The sequence below is a fragment of the Taeniopygia guttata genome, chromosome 19 (genome assembly GCF_048771995.1).
Source record: "Taeniopygia guttata chromosome 19, bTaeGut7.mat, whole genome shotgun sequence".
NCBI classification, from domain to species: domain Eukaryota; kingdom Metazoa; phylum Chordata; class Aves; order Passeriformes; family Estrildidae; genus Taeniopygia; species Taeniopygia guttata.
Genome location: NC_133044.1, coordinates 10,731,295 through 10,758,498, shown reverse-complemented (window position 1 = coordinate 10,758,498; position 27,204 = coordinate 10,731,295). Strand labels below are relative to the sequence as shown.

At 47.7% G+C, this 27,204-nt stretch overlaps 1 protein-coding gene across 15 annotated transcripts in view; it reads right to left on the bottom strand.

Moving 5' to 3' along the window:
- TSPOAP1 (TSPO associated protein 1) overlaps positions 1-27,204 on the bottom strand; it is a 73,109-nt gene that overhangs the window by 18,833 nt on the left and 27,072 nt on the right. For 9 of the 15 annotated variants that reach the window (XR_012051483.1, XM_072916819.1, XM_072916816.1 and 6 more), the window contains 17 exons: positions 26,926-27,015; positions 26,094-26,216; positions 25,598-25,702; positions 24,815-24,865; positions 18,689-18,872; positions 17,544-17,779; positions 15,308-15,417; positions 13,332-13,441; positions 11,119-11,934; positions 10,465-10,616; positions 8,404-8,970; positions 6,647-6,946; positions 6,191-6,370; positions 2,026-3,147; positions 1,292-1,418; positions 1,008-1,159; positions 457-619 (listed from right to left, as the gene is read on the bottom strand). Coding sequence is in view for 14 of the 15 variants with exons in the window: in XM_072916819.1 (XP_072772920.1) it covers positions 457-619; positions 1,008-1,159; positions 1,292-1,418; positions 2,026-3,147; positions 6,191-6,370; positions 6,647-6,946; positions 8,404-8,970; positions 10,465-10,616; positions 11,119-11,934; positions 13,332-13,441; positions 15,308-15,417; positions 17,544-17,779; positions 18,689-18,872; positions 24,815-24,865; positions 25,598-25,702; positions 26,094-26,216; positions 26,926-27,015 (4,588 nt within the window). In the remaining variant the exon portion in view is untranslated. The remainder of the gene's footprint in view (positions 1-456; positions 620-1,007; positions 1,160-1,291; positions 1,419-2,025; positions 3,148-6,190; positions 6,371-6,646; positions 6,947-8,403; positions 8,971-10,464; positions 10,617-11,118; positions 11,935-13,331; positions 13,442-15,307; positions 15,418-17,543; positions 17,780-18,688; positions 18,873-24,814; positions 24,866-25,597; positions 25,703-26,093; positions 26,217-26,925; positions 27,016-27,204) is intronic. The other 6 variants (XM_072916813.1, XM_072916820.1, XM_072916814.1 and 3 more) reach the window with 3 other exon arrangements.

The following is a 27,204-nucleotide window of genomic DNA, read 5'->3' as shown; positions in this document are numbered from 1 at the left end:
TCCACACCTCCATTCCCAAGTCACAGATTCTCTCACCCAAGAGCAGGGTTATCCCAAGAGTTCAGTCACAGGCTTTCAAAACAAAGGAGGGAACAGAGTGAAAACTCTGGTTCACATACTTCAGCTGCTCTTCAAAACACTTCTGTTTCCCTGCCCCTAGCAAGGTTCAGCCTCACTTGGTGCCGAATTCACACACCTCAGGCCCAGGAGCAGCTGCAGCAGCTGCAAATGCTGCAGTGGAGTCAGGGATGAACTGAGACCTCGAAACACCCACATCCAGCCAGATCCCGCTGCTGTGGAGCAGCCACCAAACCTGGCTGCAGATCCAGGGACAGCCCTCCAGATGGGTTTGGTGGCTGCACTGGCCACACATGATAACAGAACTGAGCTTCCAACATTCCAGTAGAAAGCCACAGGGGCAGGGCACACACACACACACACACACACACAGAGTACCTGGGCTCTTAGTGTCCGCAGGCAGGAACCCCTGCTTTAAGAGCTGCTGCTTGAGCTCATTACTCTCCACAGGGACTTCTGACACCATGTTGCATGGAATGTATCCCTCCCTTCCAGCACATTCCCCCCTGTAAAATCCATCAGCATCCTTGTCTCCACAAACCTGCAAAGGGAAATAGAGTTGGAAGGGACGCACAAGGATCATCCATCCAGTCCAGCCCCTGTTCCTGCACAGACACCCCAACAATCCCACCCTGTGCATTCCTGGGAGCAGTGTCCAAAGGCTCCTGGAGCTCTGGCACCCTCGGGGCCCTGCCCATTTCCTGGGGAGCCTGGGCAGCACCCAGCACCCTCTTGGGGGAGAACCTTTCCCTGATAGCCAACCTAACCCTCCCTGACACAGCTCCAGCCATTCCATAAGGTCACCCGCAAGAAGATATGAGCATCTGCCCCTCTACTTCCCTCTGAGGAAGCTGCTGAACCTCCTAAGGTTTATGCTCCCCTGGAACACCATAGATCCACAGAGTAGGAGATGTTCACTAAGTTCTTACTTTCAGGATCTGCCCCTCCTTAAACGGGAGCTCCTCTTCTGCTGCATCAGGGTTAGGGGACATGGAGACAGGATCGTAATCAAAGAGTGCCACAAAGATCCGAATGCCATCATCTTTGCCAGAGCTCTCGGGAGCAGTGCTGCTTGGAAAGCCTGGAACACAGAGAGAATGTCAGCCTTGCCCCAGCACTGCATGGCCCAGGCACTGCCTGCCAGCCTCTCCCCAGCCACTCCCAGGAGCTTCCATCTCTCCTGCTGCCCCCCTCTTTCCCCATTCCTGCTCACCTGGACTAGAGAGCAAAGGTTTCTGCATTTGCCTTCTTCTTATGCTCCTGCTCTGTCTCCTGCTAGGAGCCTGCCAGGCGGCTGTGCCGGGTGGCTCCGGGCCCCTGGAATCTTTGTGACTGGATGCCTGCAATATGAACCACCAGAGAATTAGTAGCAGCCTCTGCCTTTCAACTCCCTGCACAGCGCTGAGCCCAAACGCACTCCACAAAGAGCAGTGCATCCAAATGCAACATTCCTCTTCAGGGACACTCTACAGCTGTAAAGACCAAGGGAGACGGAAAAGAGAACTGAGGACAGGCAGGCACTCTGCCAGGCACCAGTGATGATCCCCTTGGTGCAGGTGAAGATGCAGGAAAGGGCATTTCGAGGGGAGGCAGTGACATTACAGTCAGCATCTACACAAAGCTTTCACCAATCAGCTTACTGCACCAGGGATTTTCGCTTGGGTCCCACAGCCTCCTGCCGTGGGGAGGAAGACCCAGTGTGAAAAGGAATACTGCATCGGTGACACTCAGTCAGGGAGCAGGAAAAGCAGAAGCAGCTACTACAAGAAAAGCCATGGAGCAGCACAGAACTACAGAATCTCTTAGATATTCTTCCAGACAATTCCAGAGGAGGGTTCTTTTCTGGACAACACTGAACAAAGCAAGATACAGGCAGGCCAGGGAAGCAGACGGAAGCCAGCACCACTGCAAGCTGCTTCAAAGTCAGAATAGGAAAAGTCACCCAACCCTTTTGTGCAAGGAGGTGCTACGTATCCCCTTCGAAGAATGTTCGAGCCTCCTTCTCCAGCCAGGTGACTTACAGTCCAGCTCCCAGCCCTGCTCCTCAGAACTGCTCTCACATCTCAAGGCTTCCTTCTCCCGGCAGAAGAACCGTAGGTGCCGGCTTGGAGACCCGACCCACTCCATACCCTGTTCTTCCATCACCTCCAGCCTGGTCAGGTCCCTTCTGCCACCCAGGTGGGCAACCTCAGACCGACTGGAGCAATCACTCCAGTCCCCCTGGCAGCTCTGGGACCTCTCTGGCCACAGCCTGCTCTCCAGGGAGGATGTACAGGTTGAATCCTGATCATCTTCAGAGTCATATTCGATGTCTATTTCCAGGCTCCTGGGGCAGTGCGTTGCTATCACAGCTGGTTCTGCCCCCCCTGATCCCACTGCTCTCGGGGCTTTTTTCCGTAAGGTGCCTTGTCTGGCCCGGCTGTACAAATCCAACCCCTCCTTCCCACCAGCACTGCTGACAACATTCAGCTCCTCCCTGAGACTGGGAGCTCTGTATAACCCGCTCCCCATCTGGCTGCAGTTGCCCAGTAGACGACTGCAGTGCTCTGTTAGATCACTCTGTCTCTTCCTACTTATCTCAGGCCGACTCCGAATCTTCTCTCGATAATTATTCCCCTTCTTCTTGCTCCAAGAGGGACTTGTCCCACTCCCAGATTTTGGATCATTATCCTGATACCCCCAGTTCCAGTGTGCCTTCTTTTGATTGCAAGACAGCTGGCCAAAGGAAGGATTTGCACGGTCAGCCTCCGCTCTGCTCTCCTTAGCACCGTGCTCCCCCTGCAGAGTCTGAGCAGAGACATCTATGGAGGTGTTATTCCCATCTTCCTTTCGAAATGGGTCCTTGCTGTTGGGTGCTTTCTCTGCTCTTCCTGAATGGTAGGCTTGTGTTCCCAAGGAGTCTTGAAGATCTGTCTTTTCTTCTGTAACACCCTTCTCATCCTCGTCTTCATCCTCATCCTCAGTCACTTCAGGGATGCTGAACAACTTCTTGCTGTGGTTCTTCTGAAGCGGGAGCTCCAGGATCCTCTCCAGAATCTCCTCATCGCTGTCAGTATCACAAAGATCCATCTGTACCCAGACCCCGAGAAAAGCCACAGCCAGGACAAGCAAAGGAAAAAAGAGAGGAAATAAACATTAAAACAAGAGGCAAAGTGACACTGATTCCCTCCCAGCAGAGCAGGATGGAGCTGTGGCTGCAGCAAAGCAAGGGGAAGGGGCAGAGGGAACAATGGATCTTCTGGCAAAAGCAATCAGATGAACCAGCAATGCAGCAGGAAGCGAGGAAGGCAAATGCATGGAAGAGCTCCCTCCCAGCCCCTCCTGTACCTGCAGCACCTCTCATCCTACCACAGGAATGATTCCCCTCGGCTTGGCACCCTTGGGGTGGGACAGGGGCAGGAGAGGCACCACTCCTCGACAGCAGAGCTGAGTGGGCTCTTCTGTCCACGGGGATCACCCACAGAGCCATGGGTCCCCTCTCTGGAGCACAGGGAATGGCACTGTGCTGTAGGACATCCCTTGGAGATGTCAGGTGCCTGGGCCCTTCCCATCGCCTAGCAAAGTGCAGCCCTACTGCAAGGTCCTGTCTGCGCATCCAGGAGCAGGGTTCCCACAGAAACAAAGGAAAACCCTTTACCTCAAAGGGCCACACAGACATGAGTTTCACTTGCAGATGGGTGAGAGCCTACCAGGTTACAGAAAATTTTGCGGACAACACTGCTGAATTTTAAAATTTGTTGTGGACCAACTGTAGAATTTACAGGTTTATTTCTTATCACATTAACAGTAACATAAAAGGCAACATCCCCAGGTGCATAGTGTCATTTTGGTAGGAAGATAACTCTAGAGGTCTCTTGTTCAATGTCCCTGACAAGTAATATTATTAATGTGTTCTGACAGCACCTACTAATAGCTTACAAAGCCTGTGTAGCTACTGATGTCTTAAACTACAGCCATGAGCAGGTCTGTTCAAAGATAATTCAAAACTGAACCAGAGTGGGGGAGAAACAAAGGCAGTTACAAACTGCCTACTGATAGTTCCAACCTCTATAGCTTTTTCCAAACAAAACTTGGTCTTGAATTATGTTTAGAATTGGTTGAAGGGGCCTTCAGAGGTCTCCAGTTCAGTCTCCTAAGTACAGCCAACAATAAATCCATGTCTTTGCTTAGATGAGGTTTGAAAAAAGAATGGACATCCTGAACCCTCTGGGGACCAGTCCCAAGGCTGCACTGCCCTCCTGAGTAAGAGGTTTGAACGCATCTCCAACATGAACATCCCAAACAGTAGCTCATTATTTCTGCCTCTTTTAATGTATAATCTTTGGCTCTCATCCTTTTAACTATCACACAAACAGGCAGTTACAAAATCTCCCACTCAACTCCTCTAGAACAAAAACCCCTCGGTTTTCTCAAACTCTCCTTACAGAACACATGCTCAAGGCTCAAGGCTCCTGCCTTGTTAGCACCAATTAGGAATATGGAGAATTCAAAATACAAAAAAAAAAAAAGGTCAGTAAGACTTCTTTCAGCTGTTTGCAAAGCTGTGGCTTCTGCTTTTGAGTTTTAAGATAATAAATGGTTTCACCGATTAAACAACTTGTTTGAGGATAAACATTTTAAAAGCACCACCCCTCTGTGTTTTCATCCTCTGGATCCTGAAAGAGTTGGCTGAGGAGTCTTGAGGTAACATAAAATTCAATTAAATATGCAGAATCCTAGAAAACAGCCCTAATCTAGTCACATCCCCTTCAATCCATAAGGTAGTAATGGGAGGTCTGTGCCCTAAAGCTTTCTGCCCCTCACATCCTCTCCCAATTCAGCATCTTGTCACCCTCACTCTGTTACTGCCAGCACAGAAAACAATCACTTTTATCCAGTCAAGAAGCACCAGTTTGTTCAGCTCAAAAGGACCTGAGTAGGGTTTTGATGTTTATTTTCAGGAAAAAAACCCAACCAAATAAAAACATAAAGGAAAAAAAAAAACAAAAACATCAAAGAATAGTGTTCTTGATTGCTCTTATTTCCTTCTTTCGCTTTCCAGGAAACTTTTTTTTCTTCTATTTTTTCCCAGTCCAATCCCAACAACTGGAAGCCCTTCCAAAACCTTCAGAGGCAGCTCCAGCCCCCCAGCCACCAGGCTCTCCTGGGGCTCCTGATGTGCTGCACTGCAGGTCCAGTCCCTCACCTGGCAAGCAGAAGATCTTTCAGAAGGAGAAAAGGAAACTTACTGCAGAGTCACTACATTGTCTGCTACCACTTAGTGCTTACCAGCCCCATCCCTGCAGACCAGCAGTCACACAGGGCACCATCAACTACAGATGTTCTTTGGTCATGTGAAAAATCAAAGAGAGGGTGAAAAGCTTTGTTGCCATCCAGGCATATTGCATTTCCTGCAAAGATTTTTAATCTTCCAGTCTCTCAACCTCAGTGCTTTCCTTCATGGACATTCATCCCAACTGCTGTAATCTATGGTTACACACCAGTTCCAGGCCATGCAGTTGGAATCACATTCCCACAGGTCCATTCAGACCAGATTTAACTCTTTGAGCATGAATTAAGCTGGTCACTTACAGCTCAGCTCAGGCAGGATTTCATCCCTTGCAGCATTTGAACTATAAAGCCACAACTCTGCTCCTACATGCCATTTCTGGAAAAGGAAAGCATCAAGGCCTGAGCCAAATAATCATAGAACCAGGGAATATTCTGAGCTGGAAGGGAACTACAAGGATTGAGGCCAACTCCTGGCCCTGCATAGGACACCCCAACAATTGCACCGTGTGCCTGACAGTGTTGACTGTTCCCTGTTTACTGTCTGTGTTAAGAACTCAATCACCCCCCATTGATTTTAAACATCACATCACACTGTGTGTGATTAGTTGGAAAAACTAATTAGTTTTTCCAACTAATTAAACCCCGGCTTCATTTATTACAAACAAATACCTGTCCCCCTCTCCCAAAGAACTTGTGTTTTTACTACCTTGAGCCAACACTGGAAGTAAAAGCAGAGCAGCAGGACCTCGGGAAAGGCTCAGCCCAGCCCCTCCTCGTGTGAGTTGATGGCATGGGATGGCTGCACCGGTGCTCCCCACAAGCAGCACTCAGAACAAGTTACCTTTTCCCCATTCTCCTGGGAACATGGCTCTCTCTGGTCCCATTTCTTCTCTTCCAGAGCTTCTGAAGACAGCTCATCTTCTTCCTCCTCTTCCAAAATATCTGAAAGGTCAGAACTCCGGTTGTGCTCAGTGAAAAGGGTCAACTGTCGGCGGCCCATTTCCAACAGTTTTTCTTCTTGCTGTTGAAAAGCAAAACACATTTTCTCAGTTCTCCCAGACTCTATTTCAGCAACAAAGGAGCATTTTTCCTTTCTCCGAGCACATACACAGCTCAGGTGTGGTAGGAAAGAAGTGGGCAGCACCCAAGAGAGTAACTGGCACATACAGACACACACAACCATCAGCCTCACTTCACAGCCTGCAGAACAGCACTGTCTAAGGTTGGAAAACTCAGGAGGTCAAGTACAGTTCACATCTCTCCATGGATACACTCATTTAGCCAAGGTTAAACAAACCTCTCTTTTCACTCTGGACATTTCTTTCATCACCTCCTTGCCAGGACACAACCTCAGGAAGTCCTGGCAGCTGCTCCCACTAGTGTTTCCATCTTGGAAGGTGTCCTGTGTCCCCCCAGCCTGGCTGGGGGAGGACAGAGGCTCTGGGCTCAGGTGCTTCTCTGCCTCTCTCTCCATGGCAGCACTGGGACCTTTGGGTGCCTCCTCCACAGAGCACACGTGGCAGGTTTCTGTTTGGAGCTTCACCCTGCTGTCCATTGGGCTTCCCAGCTCCAGTGCTTTGGTTCGTGGTTGCTCCATCTGGAAAACAAACCAACAGTGAAATCAAGGGAAGGTGTCTCAGACTACTTATGCACCAAAATGGAGTCTTATCACCCCAAACTCTTTCACCCTCTGATGTGTTCTTTGCTGTAGGCATGTGAGTATTTTGGCAGACAACTTGCAGCTGGGAATGTTGGCCAGCCCTGGAACAAACCCCTCCATGTCCTCAGGTCCCAGAAGACACATGGTGACCCCAGTGCTGCAACTCAGCAAAGGCCCATATGGGTATGGACAGGAACAAGTTTCAGGGCTGCAAGAAGAGTCCAAGATATACAACAAGGTCACTTCCCACTGTCATCTGCCAGAGGAATGGCCTAGACATCACCCAGCACGTTGGGCTGAGCTGGAGATAAGGACATCACTCCAGGATTTCCTGGGATGTGAAGAAAAGGAGAATTAATGAAGAATAATAAACACAGAGTGCAACAAGCTCCTGATTAGACCACCTAGTGAGAATTAAAGAAAATCTTCATCTGTATTCCAACCAGTCCAAGAAAACCTCTGGGAGATGACAGTGGGAAGTGACCTTGTTGTATAGCTTGGACTCTTCTTGCAGCCCTGAAACTTGTTACTGACCCAAGGTACTGTGAGTTGCAAATGATCAGGCACTGATCACTGAAATTTTGGACTCAGCATCTCAGTTCTTCTGGGTATTGAGCTGGCCTTTGGGCTTGGACCCACCATGTTGCTGTTGCTTCAGCAATTTTCAGAAGTCTCAGCCTAACTCTGACCATTCACAAGGTCATACTGCCATGATTAATAAAGCTGTGCTGAATTTAACAGTTTGAAGCACTCCTATGAGTTCTCTCTCCTATGAGTCAAAAGTCAGAATGGGAAATAGATCCTTTTCCCTGATGTAATACATCCCACAAAGGAGGGCCCACTTCCCCATCGTCACAGAACAATCAGTAACCATCATTATACGGCTCTCAGACACCCTCACCACTGTCCTAAAAGAACTCTGAAAGCACTCACCCACCCTACTGGGAATTTCACTCACCCACTGGGAACTCTAAACAGCTAGTGTCAGAACAGTTTTCCAGTTTGCCTTGCTCTGCCATCCACTGAGGTGCTCTACCACTGCCTTATACAAACCCACCAGACTGGAGAAGGTCCCTTCAAGACAGAGAGCACAGAAATGCCAGGATGCCAGATTAACATGGAACATCCTTTTAACCTTTTAACTCTGCAAATTCTCCCTTTCCTCACTCTAGGAAAGGAAACTCTGCTAGCAAACAGAATCAAGAGGTGAGCTGCATCTTCCATGTACACAACAGTAGCCAAAACTCCCTGACAGCTTGCCACTGCTGGATGATGGCCCAGAGGCAACACTGTGTCACAGAAAGGTGCTCAGTGGCATCTTGTCCCACTCCCCAGAAAGGATCCACTGCCCTTCCCTGCACACCTGGCACTGGGCAGGAGATGTAAGCACTTACCTTCACCTCTGTCCCTTCACCCGGCTGCTGCTGTGCCTGTTTCTGGGAAGGCCCAGACTCCGTGCCCTGCCCTGGCAGCACTGTGCCAGCCTGCTGGGGAGGCACACTCAGGCATTTCTTGTCTCCAGCAGCGTCCAATCCCTGTGGGGAAGTGCCTGGAGCCTGCACCAAGGAAGCACTAGGGGAGGGGAGGTGTGGTGGGGAAGAGGCTTTTTCTGTCAGAGGCCATGCTGAGCCAACAGGGCTGGAGGAGGGATCAGTCAATTTGGCATCTGAGCTCTCAGCAGGAGTTTTCTGTTGGACTGGGAGCGTGTCCTGTGGGCTGCAGGTAGGCAGTGAAGCCCTGGAGCACCCCCGGGGCAGTCTGGACGGGACAGTGGTGCACACAGGGGAAGCGCAGTGGGAGGATTGCAGCAGGACTGAGGAAATCTGGGCTGGAACTGAATCCACGGACTCCCCGTACTGAGACATTGTCCTCACGGAAACCTCACGGCACACCTGGAACATCTGAAGCTGGGACAAGTCCACCAGAACACTCCCAGCTGTTGGAGAAGTAACTTCTATCACCTGTAAGTAGAAGAACAGGAAGGAATTATTTATTGTACACAGCTCAGCCCCTCAATTCCTAACCCAAAGTTCAGTCAGAACCCAATTCTCTGGAGAGCAGCTGTGCAGAATTTCCACCCTTCTGCACACTATCTAGGAAGAATGAACATTAAAGAGAAATTTGAGAAACTGAACAGTCTGCAAAGTATGACTATATTCACTCCTACTCCAGATTTTAACTCTCCTTGACTAAATCTTTAAACTATGGCTCTCTAATTTAACTTTCCTTTAACTAAGCCTTAAAGAGCTTTTCCCTTTTTTAGGCCACTCTTTCTACTAACTTCCCAGACTCCTTCTTTTTTTTCACCTGTGAAGAGGAAAAAGTATTTCCACAACAAAAGAGCAATTATCCAATACAGCATCATTCTGTTTTGCATTGTGCTCCCCAAACAACATCATGTGTGCACAAGAACACGGGACATTTTCAATACAGAATGTCCTTAGTTGTTCTTATCAATAACAGTACTGAACCCTGGGGTGTTTGTATGTTAAAACCACACAATGGTTTGGGTTGGAAGGGACCTTAAAAAACATCTCACTCCAGACCTTGCCATGGGCAGGGACACCTTCCACTTGGAGCACCCCAGGTTGCTCCAAGCCCTGTCCAACCTGACCTTTGGATACTGCCAGGGCTGGGGCAGCCAAAGCTTCTCTGAACAATATGTGCCTGGGCTCATTACCCCCACAGGGAACAAACAATTCCTTCAACTAACCAGGCCCTCTGGCAGCGGGAAGCCATTCCCTGCGTCCTGGCCCTCCATCCCTTGTCCTCAGACCCTCTCCAGCAGCCCCTTTAGGCTCTGGAATGAGGCCCTGGAAGGCTCTGGGGTCCCCCTGGAGCCTTCTCTTCTCCAGGTGAACACCCTCAGCTCTCTCAGCCTGGCTCCAGAGCAGAGGGGCTCCAGCCCTTGAAGCATCTCCATGGCCTCCTCTGGACTCACTCCAGCAGCTCCACAGCCCTCTGGTGTTGGGGGCTCCAGAGCTGGAGACAGCTCTGCAGGTGGGGGCTCACCTAAGCTTGGCAGAGGGGCAGATTCTCCCCCACCCTTCTGCCCACACTGTGGGGATGCCAACTTTATGCTGGCTCACTACACCTCACTCCTCACATTTGAGAGAAAGCCCCAGGTTGTGGCTGTGTACTTGTCCTTGTGTTCTGTCCACACCCTGGGGACTCACTGCTTGCCAAAGGATCAGGCCAGTGCCTGGGCTGAGCAGAGGAGGCTGTTTTGCTGCTGGAGGGTCCTGCTCCAGGAGCACCTCCAAAATCTAAACAGATGTCTTTTGTAGTGTGCATCACACAGCCCAGGCAATGTCCCTTCTCTGATGTCACTCCTTTCCAGGCAAAGGACTGTCACTGCCTCCTCAGGACACCTTCCTGGATCCAGCTTTCCATGTCTTAAGGTCTGGTACTTGGTGCTCCCTCAGCAGCAGCCCCAGCCCCCACACAGCCAGTACCTTCTGTCCATCCGCGTACACGGCATATCCAGTGACCCGCACCCCATTGGAAGATCCCTCAGCATCAATGGTGACAGGTAACCAGCTGATAACCAGGATACCTGGAGAGGGACCAGCTTCTACCTGGACATCCAAAGGAGCATCAGGTGTGCCTGTGAGAGACGAAACACAATTTCCTCTTGCTTATCTGGCTACAGCATAAAGCTCAACCTTAGTTAGAACTAAAGAGCAAACTCCTAACCAGACTTGCTCCTGCAGAACTGAACTACAACAGCCAGGCCAGTACTGGGAAATGTCAGACAGAACCAGAGAAAATAAGGTGCTCTTGTTCTGTGAAAGCTTTAATGCACAGAAAACAGAACTTTGCAAAAGTAGCTGAGGCGAAGATGCAGCAACCCTTGGAGCAAAGTCATGGTAAACCAACTCTTCCCTACCCAACCAGCTGCTCCAACCAGCACAGAGGACATCATCCCAGAGCAAATGAAAGCAAAAGGGCTAATCAAATTTTAAAATAAAGTAAGAAAAAGATTAAGACAAAACAGTGCAGCATCTCAGGCTTTGGGGACCTAATCAACCTTGCTTCCCATTGCCCTACAGCTTCCCAGCATAGGGCCAGCTAAGCACAGCCTCTCCATGTGCAGAGGCCTGCAGTACCTGCTAGAGGGGTAGCGAAGTGTATCATGGCTGAGTCCTGCTCCTGCCCCTTGGGCATCTCTTCCCAAGGACTTTTCATGGGCCGGGCTTCCAGCTTGGCCACGTACTGGGTGCTGGGCTGCAGGTTGCGGAAGGTGTACCAGTACACGCCCGGCTTGGTCACATCACACTCCTGCCCATTGAGATACACCCCGTGGCTGTAGTTGCTGCTGCAGGGAAGCCACGTGATCTCTGCTGATGTGGCCGTGACGCTTCTGACTTTCAGCATCGTCGGTGCCATGCCAAAATCCTGCCCCACAAAGAAAGTGCAGCGCAGTTTATCAGAGCTGCCGTGCTCCGTCACCGTCTGCACGGACACGCGGTAAGCCCTGCTGTGTAAATCCAGCTTTTCTATCACTGCTTTGGTCTGAAGGCCACTCTTCACGTTCTGACGTAGCTCTTCATCCACATAGATGTTGTAGCTTTGGATGTCTGGGCAGCCAGCTGGCAAAAGAGGTGGTTCCCAGCCTACAACTATGCTTCTGGCAAGCTGCTTGATAAGAGTCAGTTTTCTTGGGTAAGGCACTGCTGTGTGACTAACGGGTTCCTCCTGGTCTCCTTCTGCTCTGCTGGCCAACGGACTGATGCTACTCTCTTCAATAGAAAACTCACTCTTATCTCCACTGCTGGTGCTTGCACTGACCAAACTTTTCTCCTGGTATGAGCTATGGGTGAGATCATTCAGCTCCGGAGGCAGAAACATCATGAGGTCATCATCTGAAACTCGCTCAACAAAATTGGAGGGGACCAGCCCTCGCCGGCCATCCATCAGCTCCCCTAAATGAAAAACAGGACACCTGTTACCACTGCTCCTGCCATTGAGCCTTCCAATTCAGCTGTCAGAACTAGGGCAAAACATCTATGCCGGAATACAACTGCTATGCAGTCAGGAGTGGAAAATATCTCAGGGAGGTTATTCCTGGCAATGTTTCCTGATTTCCTAGGGCTTCCTTTGTTAGGTCCCAAAGGACACAGTGAGGAAACTCACTGCTTCACATAAGTAAAAAGTTGGGTTGTGTAATTAGCTAAAGGCTCTCTCCTTCATTATCCCATTCTTCCTCATCACAGCTCTTTCACTAACTTTTTTAGCCTTCCCAAACTATGCAGCTGCATGATTTTATGTCTTCTCCCAGCCATACAGATTTGGGGTTTGCAGTACTTCCTCAAGAAAATCCATCTTCCCAGCTCTGTATCTAGCTCTAGCCTTCCTTTTAGCTCCCTTCTTTCTTAAGTTAACTCCTGTACTAAAGGTGTCCCAAAAAGACTTATGGGGACAACAGATACACAGCACTTGGTCTGTGCAGACCCATCAAGCCATGGATGTGCAGCACACAGGGACTGCACTGCCTTCTCCCTTCCAAACTCTACCTTACAGCAAATCAATTGAAAGCAGGGAAAGCATAAAAGGTTAGTAAAGAATAACCTTTTTAAACAATAAACAAATAAATAAATGATAAGCTTGGGAATAGAAAGAAAGAAAAATGAGGCAGAGCAGTCACAGAGCAAGCAGTGCAACACACATGCATTTGTCTCAGCTCTTGCAAAGCACCTCAGGAGATCAGGAACCATCATCCCTTAAGCAAGTGGCTCCACAAAAAAACCTCAGCACAAATTTACAGCCCACAAATCTTGGTTTCGATTCCATCCACCTTTTAGTCAACCAGGATCGTGTTTGCAAAGGGACCAAAACAGCAACACTGTATGACACCAGAAAGGGTCACAACTGTAGTCTGGGTTGAGTATTGTATCCCCTCTTTGCCAAAAGAGCATGAGGTAATGGAGCCCATCCCTTGCTGCAGTTCCTGTCTCACTACAGGCACTGGAAAGAGGGAAACAGCCCATCTGCAGAAGGGGCTGAACATGTTCCTCTCCATGGTGAGGGAGGAACCATATGGGAGTAGAAACCATTGGGGATGAAACCTGGAGCTTGGTGAAAGTAGTGGCAAAATTTCCACTGAAATCACTAAACAAGGATTTCATAGCTTAGACTTAATTTATTCATACTATAAATAAAGCTGTTTCCAACAGGATCTGCTCATCCCTCTAACAAACTAACTTTGGGCAGAAACCCCTTACCTTGAGGTTTCAAGATTTGCTATATTTCTCTCTCATTTTCTGGAGAGAAATCAACTCTCCACAGCAGTTCAGTCACATTTCATTTTACTAAAACACACCTTCAAAGAAGCCATCTTCATCCATGTCTCCATAGATATAAATATATTCTCCAGCAGTCAGTGGAAGCTCTGCCTCTGGATTTTCATTAGGTCCATCAAAAGGATTGTAGCTGAAATATTTATAATTGGAAGACGTAATTTGCATAGGAACCTTCCCAGCAACACATTACAGCTGTGATGCTGATAAGCTTTCAATTCACTGGGAATCCTCCACTTTGGCAAGCAGTAATTTTCACAGACAAAGGTCAAGACTGTAGTTTACATATAAAAACATTTAGTAACAGATAACTGAGGAGCAGAACAGATGTCTTGTGACATCCAAAGAAACGGGGATATAAGGATGCTGAAGAGACTGGAGCATTTCTCTGAGAACAGGCTGAGCGAGTTGAGCTTATTCAGCCTGGAGAAAAGTCAACAGAAGGGGGATTTTATCAATGCACAGGTATATTTAGGGTGGGTGTCAAGAGGAGGGGGGCAGATGCTTTCCACCGGTGCCCAGCAACAGGACAAGGAGTAGTGAGCACAAACAAACATGAAATTCCACCAGAACCTGAGGAAAAACTTATTTGAGGTTGAGCAAACACTGGAAGAGGCTGCACAGAGAGGGTGTGGTGTCTCCTCCTGCCCTAACCCCACATTTCAAACAGCACTCCAAACACTTCACCAGCAAGAAAATTAGCAGTACATTGGTGACATGGCTTGGACTCCAGGCAGTTCTAACTTGCCTACCCAGGGATACTCAAACGAGTCAGAGGGTCTCATTTCACAGGAAAATGCCTCATAAAACCCCCTTTTCTTTACAAACACCTACTGCCAATTCCCGCTCTTTACCCCTTAAAAGGGATTTCATCACGCCAAAGCAATGTTTACCTCTCTGTAATCTGACTGAAACCTTATGGGCCCAAGACTGACATGAAGACACAGACCACATCTGATGTGCTCCTCACAAGCACAGAATCAACCCCGTTCTCTTCCTCCCAATTCCCAATGGAAAAGCTGAAGGATAGGTAATAACACTGAACTGTAGCAACTTGGGCTTGACTATGATGGCTCAGTGAATGGCAGCAGTTATCAAAAACATCTGGGTTTATTCTGTGCTTTTGTTTTTTGGGGTTTTTTTGGTTTGTTTTGGTTTGGTTTTTTTTGTCCCTTAAAAATTACAGCCAGAAGTATTTTGGCCAAAAATTTCAGGAATTCTAAGCTGAAATTTTCTTAATTGTTGGAATAAGATTTCTTGGAGAAAACTTCCACTATTCAGAAAAAAACAAGACAATTCAATGAACATGTCAGGTCGAACTAATTTTCAACAGATACCAATATTTAAAGTTTCACACAGTGTTGTTCACTGAACAGCTACTGAGCTTAATGTGCTTTTGTTGAGCTAAGCCTGGATTGTGCAGGAAGTAACAGGTCTCAAATCATTAAATCATGGAATGGTTTGAGTTGGAAGGCACCCTAAAGCTCACCTCATTTCACCCCCTGCCATGGGCAGGGACACCATCCACCATCCCAGGTTGCTCCAAACCCCATCCAGCCTGGCCTTGGGCATTGCCAGGGATCCTGGGGCAGCCACAGCTGCTCTGGGCACCCTGTGCCAGGACCTCACAACCCTCACAGGGAACAATTCCTTCCCAATATCCCATCCATCCCTGCCTTCTGGCAGTGGGAAACCATTCCCTTGTCCTGTCACTCCAGGTTATTTGTCCCCAGTCCCTCTCCAGCTCCCCTGGAGCCCCTTTAGGCACTGGAAAGAGCTCTAAGGTCTCCCCAGAGCTTTCTCTTCTTCAGGCTAGACACTCCCAGCTTTCCCAGTGTGAAAATTCCATTGAGAAATAAGATAAAAGGTCTACCCCTATTATTATCCACTCCTAGCAGTGGTGAATCCTAGAGAAGATTGTGAAGTAGGGAACTTCAGAACTTCACAGTGGATAGATAATGTGTAACTTCACAGAGCACAAGCAATGAGCACTCAGTACCTGTATCGAGCTAAGAACACCTGGAGCTTTGCAGGGCCTTGGCTGCCTGGCTCTGGCATGAGGGAGATGCTGTCAACATCCAGTTCTTCCATTTCACTTGCAGTGTCCACCTAAAAATGTTAAAGATAAGGATCTGAGTAAAGGAATACTCAGTGTGTTTGTACATAGTGAACACATCCTCTAAACTTGTGGCTGGTGTCAGTCTGGCACCTGCACTAAGAACCATCTCTAAGAATGACTCTTTAGGTGAGGAAGTAGCAATAAGAGGCAACAGCCCCAAGCTGGAGCTTCAGGGCTTCCAGTGTGACATCAGCAAAAACTCCTTGCCCAAGTGGGTGATACAGCCTTGGGAACAGTTCCCGGAGCTGGGGGGATCTCCATTCTTGAAGAACCTGCAGCCTGAGCTCAGCAAAGCCATGGCCACACTGGTCTAGAACTAGTGACAGTCTCACTGGAGCAGGAGACTTGAGCAGAGACTCTGGAAACCTCTTCCGCCCCACACATCCATAACTCAGTGTGTTGACTTCTTGCTACCTTGGTAGCTGTGCCTGTATGTAACACAAATGTCCACCTGAACAAAGGAGCTCTGTTGGAAGTTGGGTCTTTAACTGCTTCTGTCCTCTCCAACACCTGTACATTTTCTGTAGGATGTCTATGTACTTTAGACAGAGCTTTGACTGGAACTTTTGGTTTTAGCTGGCTCTGCTAACAGCACATGCTGAATGAAAGTCAGGGCAAGAAGCCCCCATTCCTATTACAACCTCTCCCTCTCTAGCCAGCAGCTCCTTCTGCACTTCCTAAGCTGAAGGCTGCCCCTTCAGGGCATATGGTGCCTACTAGCAAAGCACCTTTGAGAAGTTTCTCTCAGCTGTTTTGATCCTGATTAAGTATTGGGATTTTACATCCAGTGGCAATGGGTTGTGTAATGCAACTATTCTTGAGGCAATGCACGCCCTGGGGCTTGTCTCAACTTGTGCCAGTGAACCAATTCAAGCTGCCTTTTTAAAACAGACTTCAAGGCAAATGCATTTTTGATGAAGCCCCATTGCAGGCACCAGAACACAAAGTATTTTTTTTTAATACATGATACATGAAGAGCCAATCTTGAGAAGAGTTCAGAGCCTCTTTTCAAGGTACTCCTTGTGATGCAATCCTACCCCATGTCCTTGGAGAACAAAAATCTGAAACACCCAAATGAAGGGGTTTAGCTTGGAATGCTCCCACAGTTATGTGCTGTGGAAACCAAACACTCCAGGCACTGGTTCTTTTCCAAGAGTCCCACACTGATCTCTGCATCTATCTCTCCAGGGAGGCAGGATGGCTTCCAAGCTTTTTCTTGAACTAAAAAGTAGGCATTTTTCCTGCTATAGAATTGCTAACAGTTCCAGACCTGTTGTTCCCCAGGTGTGACCTTCACTTTATCTCTGAACATGGCGCTTCCCCGAGCTCTTACACAGTGGGAGGCTCCGCCTGGCACTGAAGCTGTCCTGACCTGGGCACCTCAGCACTTCAGTGGCTTTAGTGCTCAGGAAACCCAAAAGAGCAAAAGGTGCCTCTCAGGCCACCACACCCTGCCCTGCTCACAGCACTGCTCTGCCCTAAACTGTCCCCTCAAGTAATACATTAGAGAGAGCATCAACCCCTGCCCAAGTGAATCCCACACCACCATAAAAGGGCTCCTGGGGAGAAGAAGCAACAACCATGGACGAGATCTTGGTGACACAAACATGCAAAGCCTGTTAGCTCCATCCCTCTTAGCACAAACTTGGCAACTTCTCATGTATTTTTTTTTACCAAGTAATATCTTAGTAACTAAAAACACCACACAAGAAGTTTGAGTTCCTCATTGATAGCTCAAGGCAAGAGATAGTCTGGACACAGTTTCTCCCCATGCTAAAAATTCCAGTTTGTAGCCTTTATGTGTCTTAGTGGCAGCTGAGATGCCACAAGGAAGCTTACAAAGAGCTATCTCACACATCCCATCCCACTCCTCCAAGCTCCCAGGCACTGTCTACCCAGTTGTTTCCTTCATGGACCACAGCAATATATTCAAATAAGCATTAAAGATATGGCATCCAAAGTAATTTCAGTATTTTCCTATGGTTTTTCTCTTGTTTATTCCATTTTCTTCAGGCAGCCAGAAGGGAATGAATGCAACTTTACTAGTGCTCTCAGCAATGCATTTATTCCCTTCTGGCTGGAAAGCACAAGCAGCAGAGGGGACTCCCATACTGACCTCTGGAGTTGGGCAGGATTTGGGGCTGTTCTGCATGGATTCAGATTTTGAAGAGCTGGACTGAGATTCCCCTTTCTTGGATTGTTTCTGAGCACTGGTGGGAGCAGCTGGGGAGCCCACGGTGGTGTCCAGCCCCCGCTGCGACAGTTCCAGCTCGTCACTCTCTTCATTGTGAACCTTCTTTGTGCTCTGATGGGGGAGTAACCCAGGAACAGCTGACTCTGCAATAAAATCGGCTGTCCATTAGTTACAGCCACAGGCAGGATACAGGATTAGCAACAAGCATCCCATAGAGCAGCCCAAGTCTCTACAAACCTGCCTCATTCAGCACACTGGACACCTGAGCGCTCCCTGACCACAGAAATGCCGACTTCTCTTCACAAAATGAATCAGAAGTATTTACAAGAGGGATAGAGATGCCAAAATTACACTAAACATTTGCATTAACTCCGTTAGTGTTGGAATTTGTGATATTGAGATGATTCTTAGATTGTAGAAAGTCTTTGTCAGTCCTGCTGCTAAAGAAGAAGTCATAATTTGTTTGTGTTGGTTTTCAAGGTTGTTTATTCTGTTTATCTCTAACATGTTCTGCTGCCCTGCCGCAGCTCTGTCCTGCAGGGCAGCGTGTGGGGCTCTGCCCTCAGTGGGATGTTACAAACATTATATATCAGAAACTACCTGTGCTATATTTATAATAATGTGCTAATATTTATCACTTACGTTTAACAGTGTGTTTCTAGCTTAAACTAATAGAAAAATGCCAACACCACAGTGAAACATGGAAGACATGAAGAAGAAGAAAAAGGACAAGACACACCCAACTTCCTCCATCTTGTCCCCTTTGGACCCCTAATCTAGAATCCTAAAATTTTACTTTTGCACCCATGCCACACTTAATTATTACTGATATCAAACACTCAGAGCTGGTAATTCATCCTGTAAGATTGAAAACTCTTTTCCATGGACAGAGATCACAGACAGTGTCTCTGGGGGCTCTGTACAGGGGGGTTCCTGACCCCCTGCCAGGGTCCCAGCCCTGCCAGGGCAGCCAGAGGGAAGCTCTGGATTCCCACACCGTAGCCCTTTTCATTGACGTAAATATCAACCCCTTTGTCAAAGCCCTCTCAGGCACACCCAGTAATTACCCTTCTCCCAGCGGGGCTGCGGGGCAGAGCTGCACAGAGCAAGGGGCAGCTCCGAAGTCACCAGAGTGGAGGTGAGAAGGTCGATTTTTCCTGTTTGAAGCCGGAATTGCTGGAGTTCCTGTGACAGAAGGCTGAATTGCTCTGTTTGACTGCGACACTGATCTTCCAGATCCTTCACCCGGGCCTGCCAGGAGAGAACAAGGTTAGGAACAAACCCCCAATGAAGCACTGAGGCTCAAAACAGGATTTCCTTTTACTGCATCTTTTCACAGACTCCAAGGAGCTAAAGGATGCTTTTAAATGCCCTGTCTAGGAACAGTCATTGGAAACTGGCAGCCTCACACCTCTACATATCTTAGAAAAGCTGAGGCTCATCATAATCTCTGAGGAAGCTGACTACAAACTCCATAAGGACTCATCCCTAAAATTCTGGGTTTGAACTTCAATATCCTCTCTGAGATAGGTCAGCAATAAATAAGCCTTAAAAAGATTCAAAAGGCTTTGCATGGTTTTTGGAGCATTGAAATCAAATGGCTTCAAAAGGAACTGCTCTCCCAATGTTGTCCACCACTCCAGAGGCCCCAGCAAGCTCCCAAAACCTTAATTTGACCTCCCCACCATTCCAGGCAGGACTGCCAACTGTCCCTCTTGGCACTAGGAAGGGCAGAGAGCACATGGGCCCATGTTGCAGAACTCTGCCTTGACGTGGGAAGCCCACTTGTCTCCCTGGTCCTACAGGGATGATTTACTCCAGGCAAATGCATGCTGGCAACAAGAAAGCTACACCTCAGCAAGATGAGGTGCCAAGGAGCCTTGGGAAACACTCTAGAGAGGGAAGGACATATTCCTGCTAGAGGACCATTTGTATTTTCCCATATTCTCTTTTTACTATCTCTAGAACTTCCCCTTACAAAACATGGCTGATTCCTGGTTGCTGTTACACATCCCCACATTCCCCCAGGTTGTAGGCAGATCAATTCCCAGGTGACTACAACTGCTCCTTTCCCTCCTCTTACTGTTTCTTGTAGGTAAGATGCACCAAAACAGATGACTGCACTGCACTCTTCAAAATTTTCCATTCTACCAAATGTATTTGAAGTGTTTTTTCTCCTTCCAACTCAAAAAATAAATGATGCCTTCAAATATTACGTGAGACAGAAAGCCTGAGATTATAAGCAGCTCTAAAAATAACATTTCTGACATGGTAAAAGCTCTCTCTGTCGTCTCAGAGTAATACAAAACCTTTGTAGCTGCTCCCTAAGAATTTAGGATGGTCATGCATTTCTATTTGACTGACATATCTGTTTTAGGTGTTTCAGTTTATTACCTGGTCCCTCCACAAGTTCAAAGGTGCTCTCATGCCCTAAGAAATGCCTGGTGAAGTCTCTCAAGTTTGGCAAGAACTATCTCTGAACTGAATTCAGATGCCAGGACCAACTTCCAGAAGTGTCTGTGTTCTCCACTTGCTCAGAGTCAACTCCTTGTTTCCTAAGTAATGGTGCACAGGATTCCTCTGCCAATATGAGTGTTTGAATTTACTTACAGTTTGGATTTTTCACATAAAGGCTTCTCCCCTACAACATTACATCACAATAGAGAAAAGAAACCCTCAACAATATGAACAGTTGCACTGGATCAAAGGAGGGCTTCCTCAAGTCCAACATCCATCCCTGATCCCACCTTGGGACAGAGCCTACAACACCAGACAGGTACAGAACGACTGCAGGACCAGAGGGGGATTTCCTGTCTTCTCTGGAGACATGAGCCAGCAGATGCATCTGGATATTGTGTTTAATAGCATCATAATAGTACCTTGTCCTGTAAATTCATAAACCACAGTTTAAATCCATTTACACTGGCAGCCAAGCCAATAACCCGGATAATTCACACTTTAATTCTAAGACACTTAATTAGTCAGGTGTCTTTTCAATCTGTTACTCCAAACAACATACAAACATGCCTTAAGTACTACTGCCACATCATACACAAGGTGTACTTTTAGCAGCTCCTTTGCAGGGGACCACAGACAGCTGGGAAGCAGCAGGGTTTCCAGGGCAGTGCTGGGAGGCAGGAGGATAAGGAAGATGGGGCCCAAGGATGTGGCCAGGAGGTTCAGGGAACCAGAAGGAATCAAGCTCCAAACACAGAGAAGAATTCTGTGTCTGTGCCCAACCCAAAATGGGGAGAAAGAGGAGTCTCCCACAACAGGGACTGGACTTCCAGAAGAGGCTGCAAGAGCAGGAGCAGAGCTTGGTGGGGTCAGTTTAACCACCAACTCAGGCACTGATTCTCCACACCCAACCACCACCACCTCAGCCCCATCCTCTAAGACAATCTCATTCATGGCTGGTCTGTTCCACTTCTACAGCTCATGCTCTTCTTTCAGATGGCCCTTGTACCCCTTGTCCATATCTTCTGCTGTGTACTTTTCCAATCAGAGATTCCCCATTTTGCTGGAAGGGAATTCTACAGGTGTGCAGTCCAAGCTCTTGCTAAAAGCAGGGCTGATGCCAAAGGAATTAAAGGAACATCCATAACTCCACATCAGTGTGGGTGGAACTTCTACAGGATGTGAGCATACCGCAATAAAGCCCTTTCCTGAGAGTTACCACCACTTTACTGTTTTTTTGACCAATTTGTGGCTGACAATTTTTTTAAAAATCCCCTACCTCCAACCCTGTACCTCCTATGCCAGCAGGGAATTCTGAGCCCACCACCAGGCATGTTTAGTCTCTGCTCTCTCTCCTCCACGTGCCTTTGCACAGTCAATGTCACCTGATCTCCCTATTCCTCCTGAGATCTTTAAAACCTTCCAGTGTGGTAGAGAAGTTTTCTGTCAGCTACAAACCCTAGCACTGCTAAACCAGCCTTCTTTCCAAACCTCCTGTGAACAGGCCAGCCAGCACAGCTCCTAAGCTGGAACTTCATTAGTTACCACCTCTTCTGGGAAAACTATTATCCACAACCTCTGCTTCCCATCTTCCACCCAATTACAAAGCCAGCAGGACCAGTCTTCTTCTCCACGACACTCATTTGCAATGTTGTCACCACTGCTTTTGGGGTTTGAAGGAAACACTTCACTATTGAACTGCAAAGACACTTACATGTGGATAAGGAGCACAGTTGGACCATTCTAAAAATCTGGAAGTGCCAAAAAAAGTAAGCTCCTAATTCTAACTGCTCAAGAAAGCAAGGCACTTAAAGAGAAAAGCAGCTACTCCATCAAACTCATAGCAGAAGCTACTTTAATTACACTTATTTCTTGGCAGTAACACTCTTGCAATCTTTTCCAGAGTATAGTTAAAACAAGAATATCAAGCAACTGTCAAAGGCAGAACAGAGGGGAAAATGTCCTGTTTGACAGCATTAGAGCAGTACCTGCATGCAATCCAAAGTACTCTGGGAGCAAGAAGAAAAGCAGAAAGAGATATGAAATCACATCAGCAGTTACACTACAACACTCTGCCAAAGATAATCCAACCCTCAGTCTGAATGAAATTGTTTTCTCACCAAATTACAGTGCCTGCCTTGGTCCACACTGAGATTCCCACCTCATTCCCAGAAGCATCTGCTTGCCAAACAAAAGCTAAATCCTACACACCACATGCATGAATAAGATAACCAGGGACTTTTTGAGGGCCTCCAAATCCCAGTGTGCTTTGAGATAAATGACAATATGCTTGGAGTGGCTGCTAAATTTCAAGCCCCCTTTTCCCAGCACATTGCACCCACTCAAAAATGAATGGAATGGACATTTTGTGCCCAGACCTTTCCCCAGGTCTGAGATCATGGAGTTCTGGAAATCAAAGCACAGCTCAGAGCCTGGCTGTGACAGGATCTTAAGCAGCTGACAGCCTGCTCAGTCCTGTGTCCTGCTCCTAGGTCAGGGAAAGCAAGCAAAGTTGAGCTCTGGTCCCCTCCTTTCCCAACAAAACTGGATTCCCGGAAGGAGGCTGTCTCCTTTTGTATCTATGCATTGCCAAAGGCAGCTGAAATCTTGTCTCATGTACTTTGGAATCACTGAACTCCCTCATTCCTGTGACCATAACCCTCAAGCTTTTCTTCCTAAGCTGAGAGGGTGCTTCTCTCCATGGCAGTTCTGCACACACCCCACTGCATACTCTCCTCTCCCCTGTCACTGCCTTATCTCAGAACTACAGAACACCTAAGGCTGAAGGAGATCACCTGGAGCACTGGGATCACCTGATCCAAGCCCTCAGCTCAGAGCAGGGTTGGCTGCTGAGAGCTCTGTCCATTTCTGGCCATCTCCAGGGAGAGAAACTCCACTTAAAACAATCATGGGACAGAACCCTTCAAGCAGGAAAATGGACTGCACTCATTCTTTATTTATATCACATAAAAAAGCAATTCAAGCATATGTGAAAATAACAATACATAGCAAAGGCATCTCAAACCCCCTAATTATGCCATACACTGATGTTCTGGAATGATTATAGTTAGGTGATTTAAGTGACTGTTGCTCTGCATTAAACTGGCTTTTAATGACAGCTTCTCTTTCTTTGTTCTACTTTATAAAATTCAGGGACAGGTTGAATTGGGCTCTAAGAAACTTGGTCTAGTGGAAGGTGTCCCTGCCTACAGCAGGAGGTAGAACTGGATGAACTTCAAGGTCCCTTCCAACCCAAACCATTTGATGATTCTGTGATCTCTCTGCCAGTAACATGAAAGCAAGAATATTTAACTAGTAAGGCCCTTGCAGTAGATCATTACCTTCAAACACAGAATAAGAGGACTATCTCTTTCTTCCTTTGCACAGGGAGATGTCTGGTTTAAACCTAAGTAGCTTCTCCAACCCTTCACTGAGTTAGTTCAGAAAATGTCTGACAAGCATCATAGAATCATCAAATCTCACAATGGTTTAGACTGGAAGTGACCTTAAAGCTCATTTTATTCTATGGGCAATGACATTTTTCACTAGATCAGGTTGCTCCAATGACCTTGGAACAGAACCACAGCAACCCTCCCTTCCCCAAAAGGCTGCTCAGAACCCAGGTAAACATGAGGTCATGTAGAGCAGCACCTGTATCAGCTGATTCCACCTCTGCAGCCAAATGCAGAGGTCCCCAAAGGGGTGTGGCAAAAGCACAAGATATAATGTCACATCCCCTAACACTCATCCAACCTGCAACATTTCAATCCTGTTCAGCAGGAGCCCAGCCCTCTTGGGCTTTACAGGCCAGGCCCCATCCAAAGGCGGTGCTATTTTGCAGTCATGGAGCAATCTCCATCAAGGACACTTCCCACCTGCACTGACAGTTCTGGGCTCCCAAAGGCCACACAGCTGCAGAGCAGTGGGCACAGGGAGTTCATTCTGACAGCCCTGACTGCTTGTCACCACTGGAGACAGGAGCACAGCCCCAGGAGATCCTACTGTGCTCAGAAAACCTCTGAGAGAGCAGAAGATGCTCCCCTTGCCACCACACCCAACCCAACCCTCTGGCAGTCACTAAATTGTCACATCAAGTTCCAGGGTTTGGCACTGTGCCTTTGCAGCTCCAGGAATCCAATGTTTTTTTCCAAAGTCACCCTGACAGACACTGAGCTGATACAAATCAACCCCAGAGCAGTGCTCAGCACATCTGCCAGGCTGCACCTGTACACTGTCAGCCACCAGCCAAAGCACATTCCCTCTGTGCAAGTCAGAGAAAATGGAACAAGGGAGCTACCTAAAGCTTCGCCACTCCTTATGCTCAGGTATTCCTGCTTTTACCTAATAAACTTTTCTTATTTTTCCTTAATAAAACGAATAGAGCACACATACACAAGAAAAATTTTAAATCCCACGGACACAAGTATTCTCCTTTCACATGATGCTGGAAAATGGAACAGGCGGATCTGAGTTTGGTTACTAAATGCACCCCCAAAAGAGATTTTGGGCACGATCTGAATGAAGTAACCTATCTAATGACTGAGCAGGTTAGGCTATAATTCCCTGAAATTTGACCCAAATATTACTTTCACTGCAGCAACATGTTGCATCCAATCAAGGCACTACAGCATTTTGCAGAAGAACCAACAAAACCCCGGGCATTCAAACTGGTATTATAAATAAAAGGTACCAAATGTGGAGCCACTAATCCAGTGGCTCATTTCTTTCTGTCTTACCTCTAGAAGCTGTACTGCTCCCTCATGTTCCCTTCTTGCCTCTGCCTGTGCCTAAGAAAAAATAAGGAAGGGAGTAAATCAGAAAGCAGCCAACCTGAGTTCACTTCTACTGTCATCCTGCTTTAGTAGTCCATTGTAGACTGGAGCATGAATCTGGTGAGGAACAGCTGAGGCAGCTGGAAAGGAGCGAAGTCTGGACAAAAGGAGGCTCAGGGGAGACCTTCTGGCTCTGCACAACTCCTGACAGGAGGCGACAGCTGGGGGGGTGCAGCTGGGCTCTGCTCCCATGGAGGAAGGGAGAGGACAAAGGGAAATGGCATCAAGCTGTGCCAGGGCAGGGTCAGGTTGAATACTGAGAAAACTTCTTCACAGTCCTTGGCACAGACCGCCCAGCGCACTGGTGAAGTCGCCATCCCTGGGGCAGTTTAACAGCTGTGCAGATGTGGCTCTTGTGGACATGGGTCAGTAGGTGCCTTCCAGTGCTGGGGGAACAGATGGACTCAATCTTGGAGGGCTTTTCCAAACTTAATGATTCCATGATTTTATTATTTAAATCACGGTACAGTCTGGAAACATCTCTGGGCTTTGGACATAGAGCAGTGAGAGGTCAGAACTGACATGCACAGGCAAAGCCCTTCAGTTTACTCAGGTACCAGAGCTCACCTGGACTCAGACTCTCTTAGCCTGTAAACTCACATCTACCTCCCCCATGCACACCTCCAAAGGAAACAAGGCGCAGGAGTCCATTCAGAGGGGAAAATGTCCCTGTCACACAGCACATACCTGCTGCAACCGCCGGACCTCCTCCTGCTTCTCCTGCAGGACAAGCAGTGCTTCCTTGTGCTCCACTTCCAGCTGCTGCCTCCGCTCAGCCAAATTTCTCATGTGCTGCAGGAGAAGGCACACACAGCTGAGTAGTGACACCACTGAAACCCTGCTCTGTGTTCTACCAGTGGTCACAAAGCCAAACCAGGGCCTGCATTTCATGTCATCATTGCACAAAGTAAGGAATTCCCATCACAAGGCAGAGCAACGTTGTCAGAGAAAACCCTCAAATCAGTGATGGCCACCTTATCTCAAACTCAAATCCCTGAAGCAGCCTTTCCAAAGTACCTCTGTTCACTTTGGAAAGCCATGTTCCAGGATCCTGCAGAAGCAGAATTCCCAGTGAAGCACAGAGACAAAAGAATGGTCAGAAAAGGCAAACAGACAACCTGTGCCATTCAAAGGAAGCAGCAGGTGTTTGGACAGTCCTTCCAGCTATGTGGATCCTACTGACCTTCAGCACCTGCTCTAGATTCTCCAGCTTGGTTTGGAGTCCTTGATTCGTCTGAATTACTGAATCCCGTTCCTTAGTCACTAAAACAACCTGCAGTTTCAGGTCAGCATTCTCAGATTCAACCTGGAGAGAAAGGATTTTCAGTGAGGACAAGCAGCCATAGGTGTTCCTTGTAAAAAAAACAGAGACCAGTTTATTTCTGTGCTTTCTGCTGGCAATGATACTAAAATCAGGCACCTCCTCTGCCTCAGGTTTTCACTTAAAACAAACATATGATCGTTTTTGTATCAGGCTTCAATGTGTAACAATTTATTTGCACACTGCTTCTCTCCCTAGATTCAACTTCCCTCCCCTTTTGCAAGGACGAAGAGACTGGGATAGGAACAAGCTACATAATGAAGAGATAAAAAAACAACCACAAGGTCTATAAGCAATTTTAATCCCACATTTTAGGATTAAACACAGAACAGGACAGAAAATTCAGTAGCTTGCTGAAATCATCTTTGCCTCCTTCACTTACCACAAGGAAGTTTTGGTTCCAGGGTGCACTATGGCTGACAAGTACCAGCAATGCAAGCAAAGACAAACATTTCCACTTACAGCAGCTATTAAATAAGTAGGAAGCCTTATGCATGGCGGCAAATTGACACATGGGACTGACAAATGACTTTCTAACTTTTGTGCATTAGATTTGTCCAGAGAATAAACTGGGAACAGAAGCCCAGCTCAGCACACGACCATTACTGAGCTGGAAACTTAAGAACAGCATGTTCTTCTCAGCAGAGTTTTGCAGAAGCCAACGCTGCCAACCTGACAAAGACACTGCTTTTACCTGTCCTGCCCACCCAGCCTTCTCATTCAGCTGCAAGTTCTCTTCAGCCAGTCGTGCATTTTCACTCTGCACCTCCTGCAGCTGGATCTCCTGTCCAGAAAGAGCAGGAATTACACCAAGGCCCTCTGACTAACTCCCCCAGATTATCCTGCAGAGCAGTTTTTTGTGATGGTGCAGGATGCTGGTGGGATGCTGCTCGAGGTCTGGGAAGCAACAGTGAGCAGTACTGCCCAAACAGAACCCAGGACTCGACTATGGATGACCTTTAAGGTCTCTTCC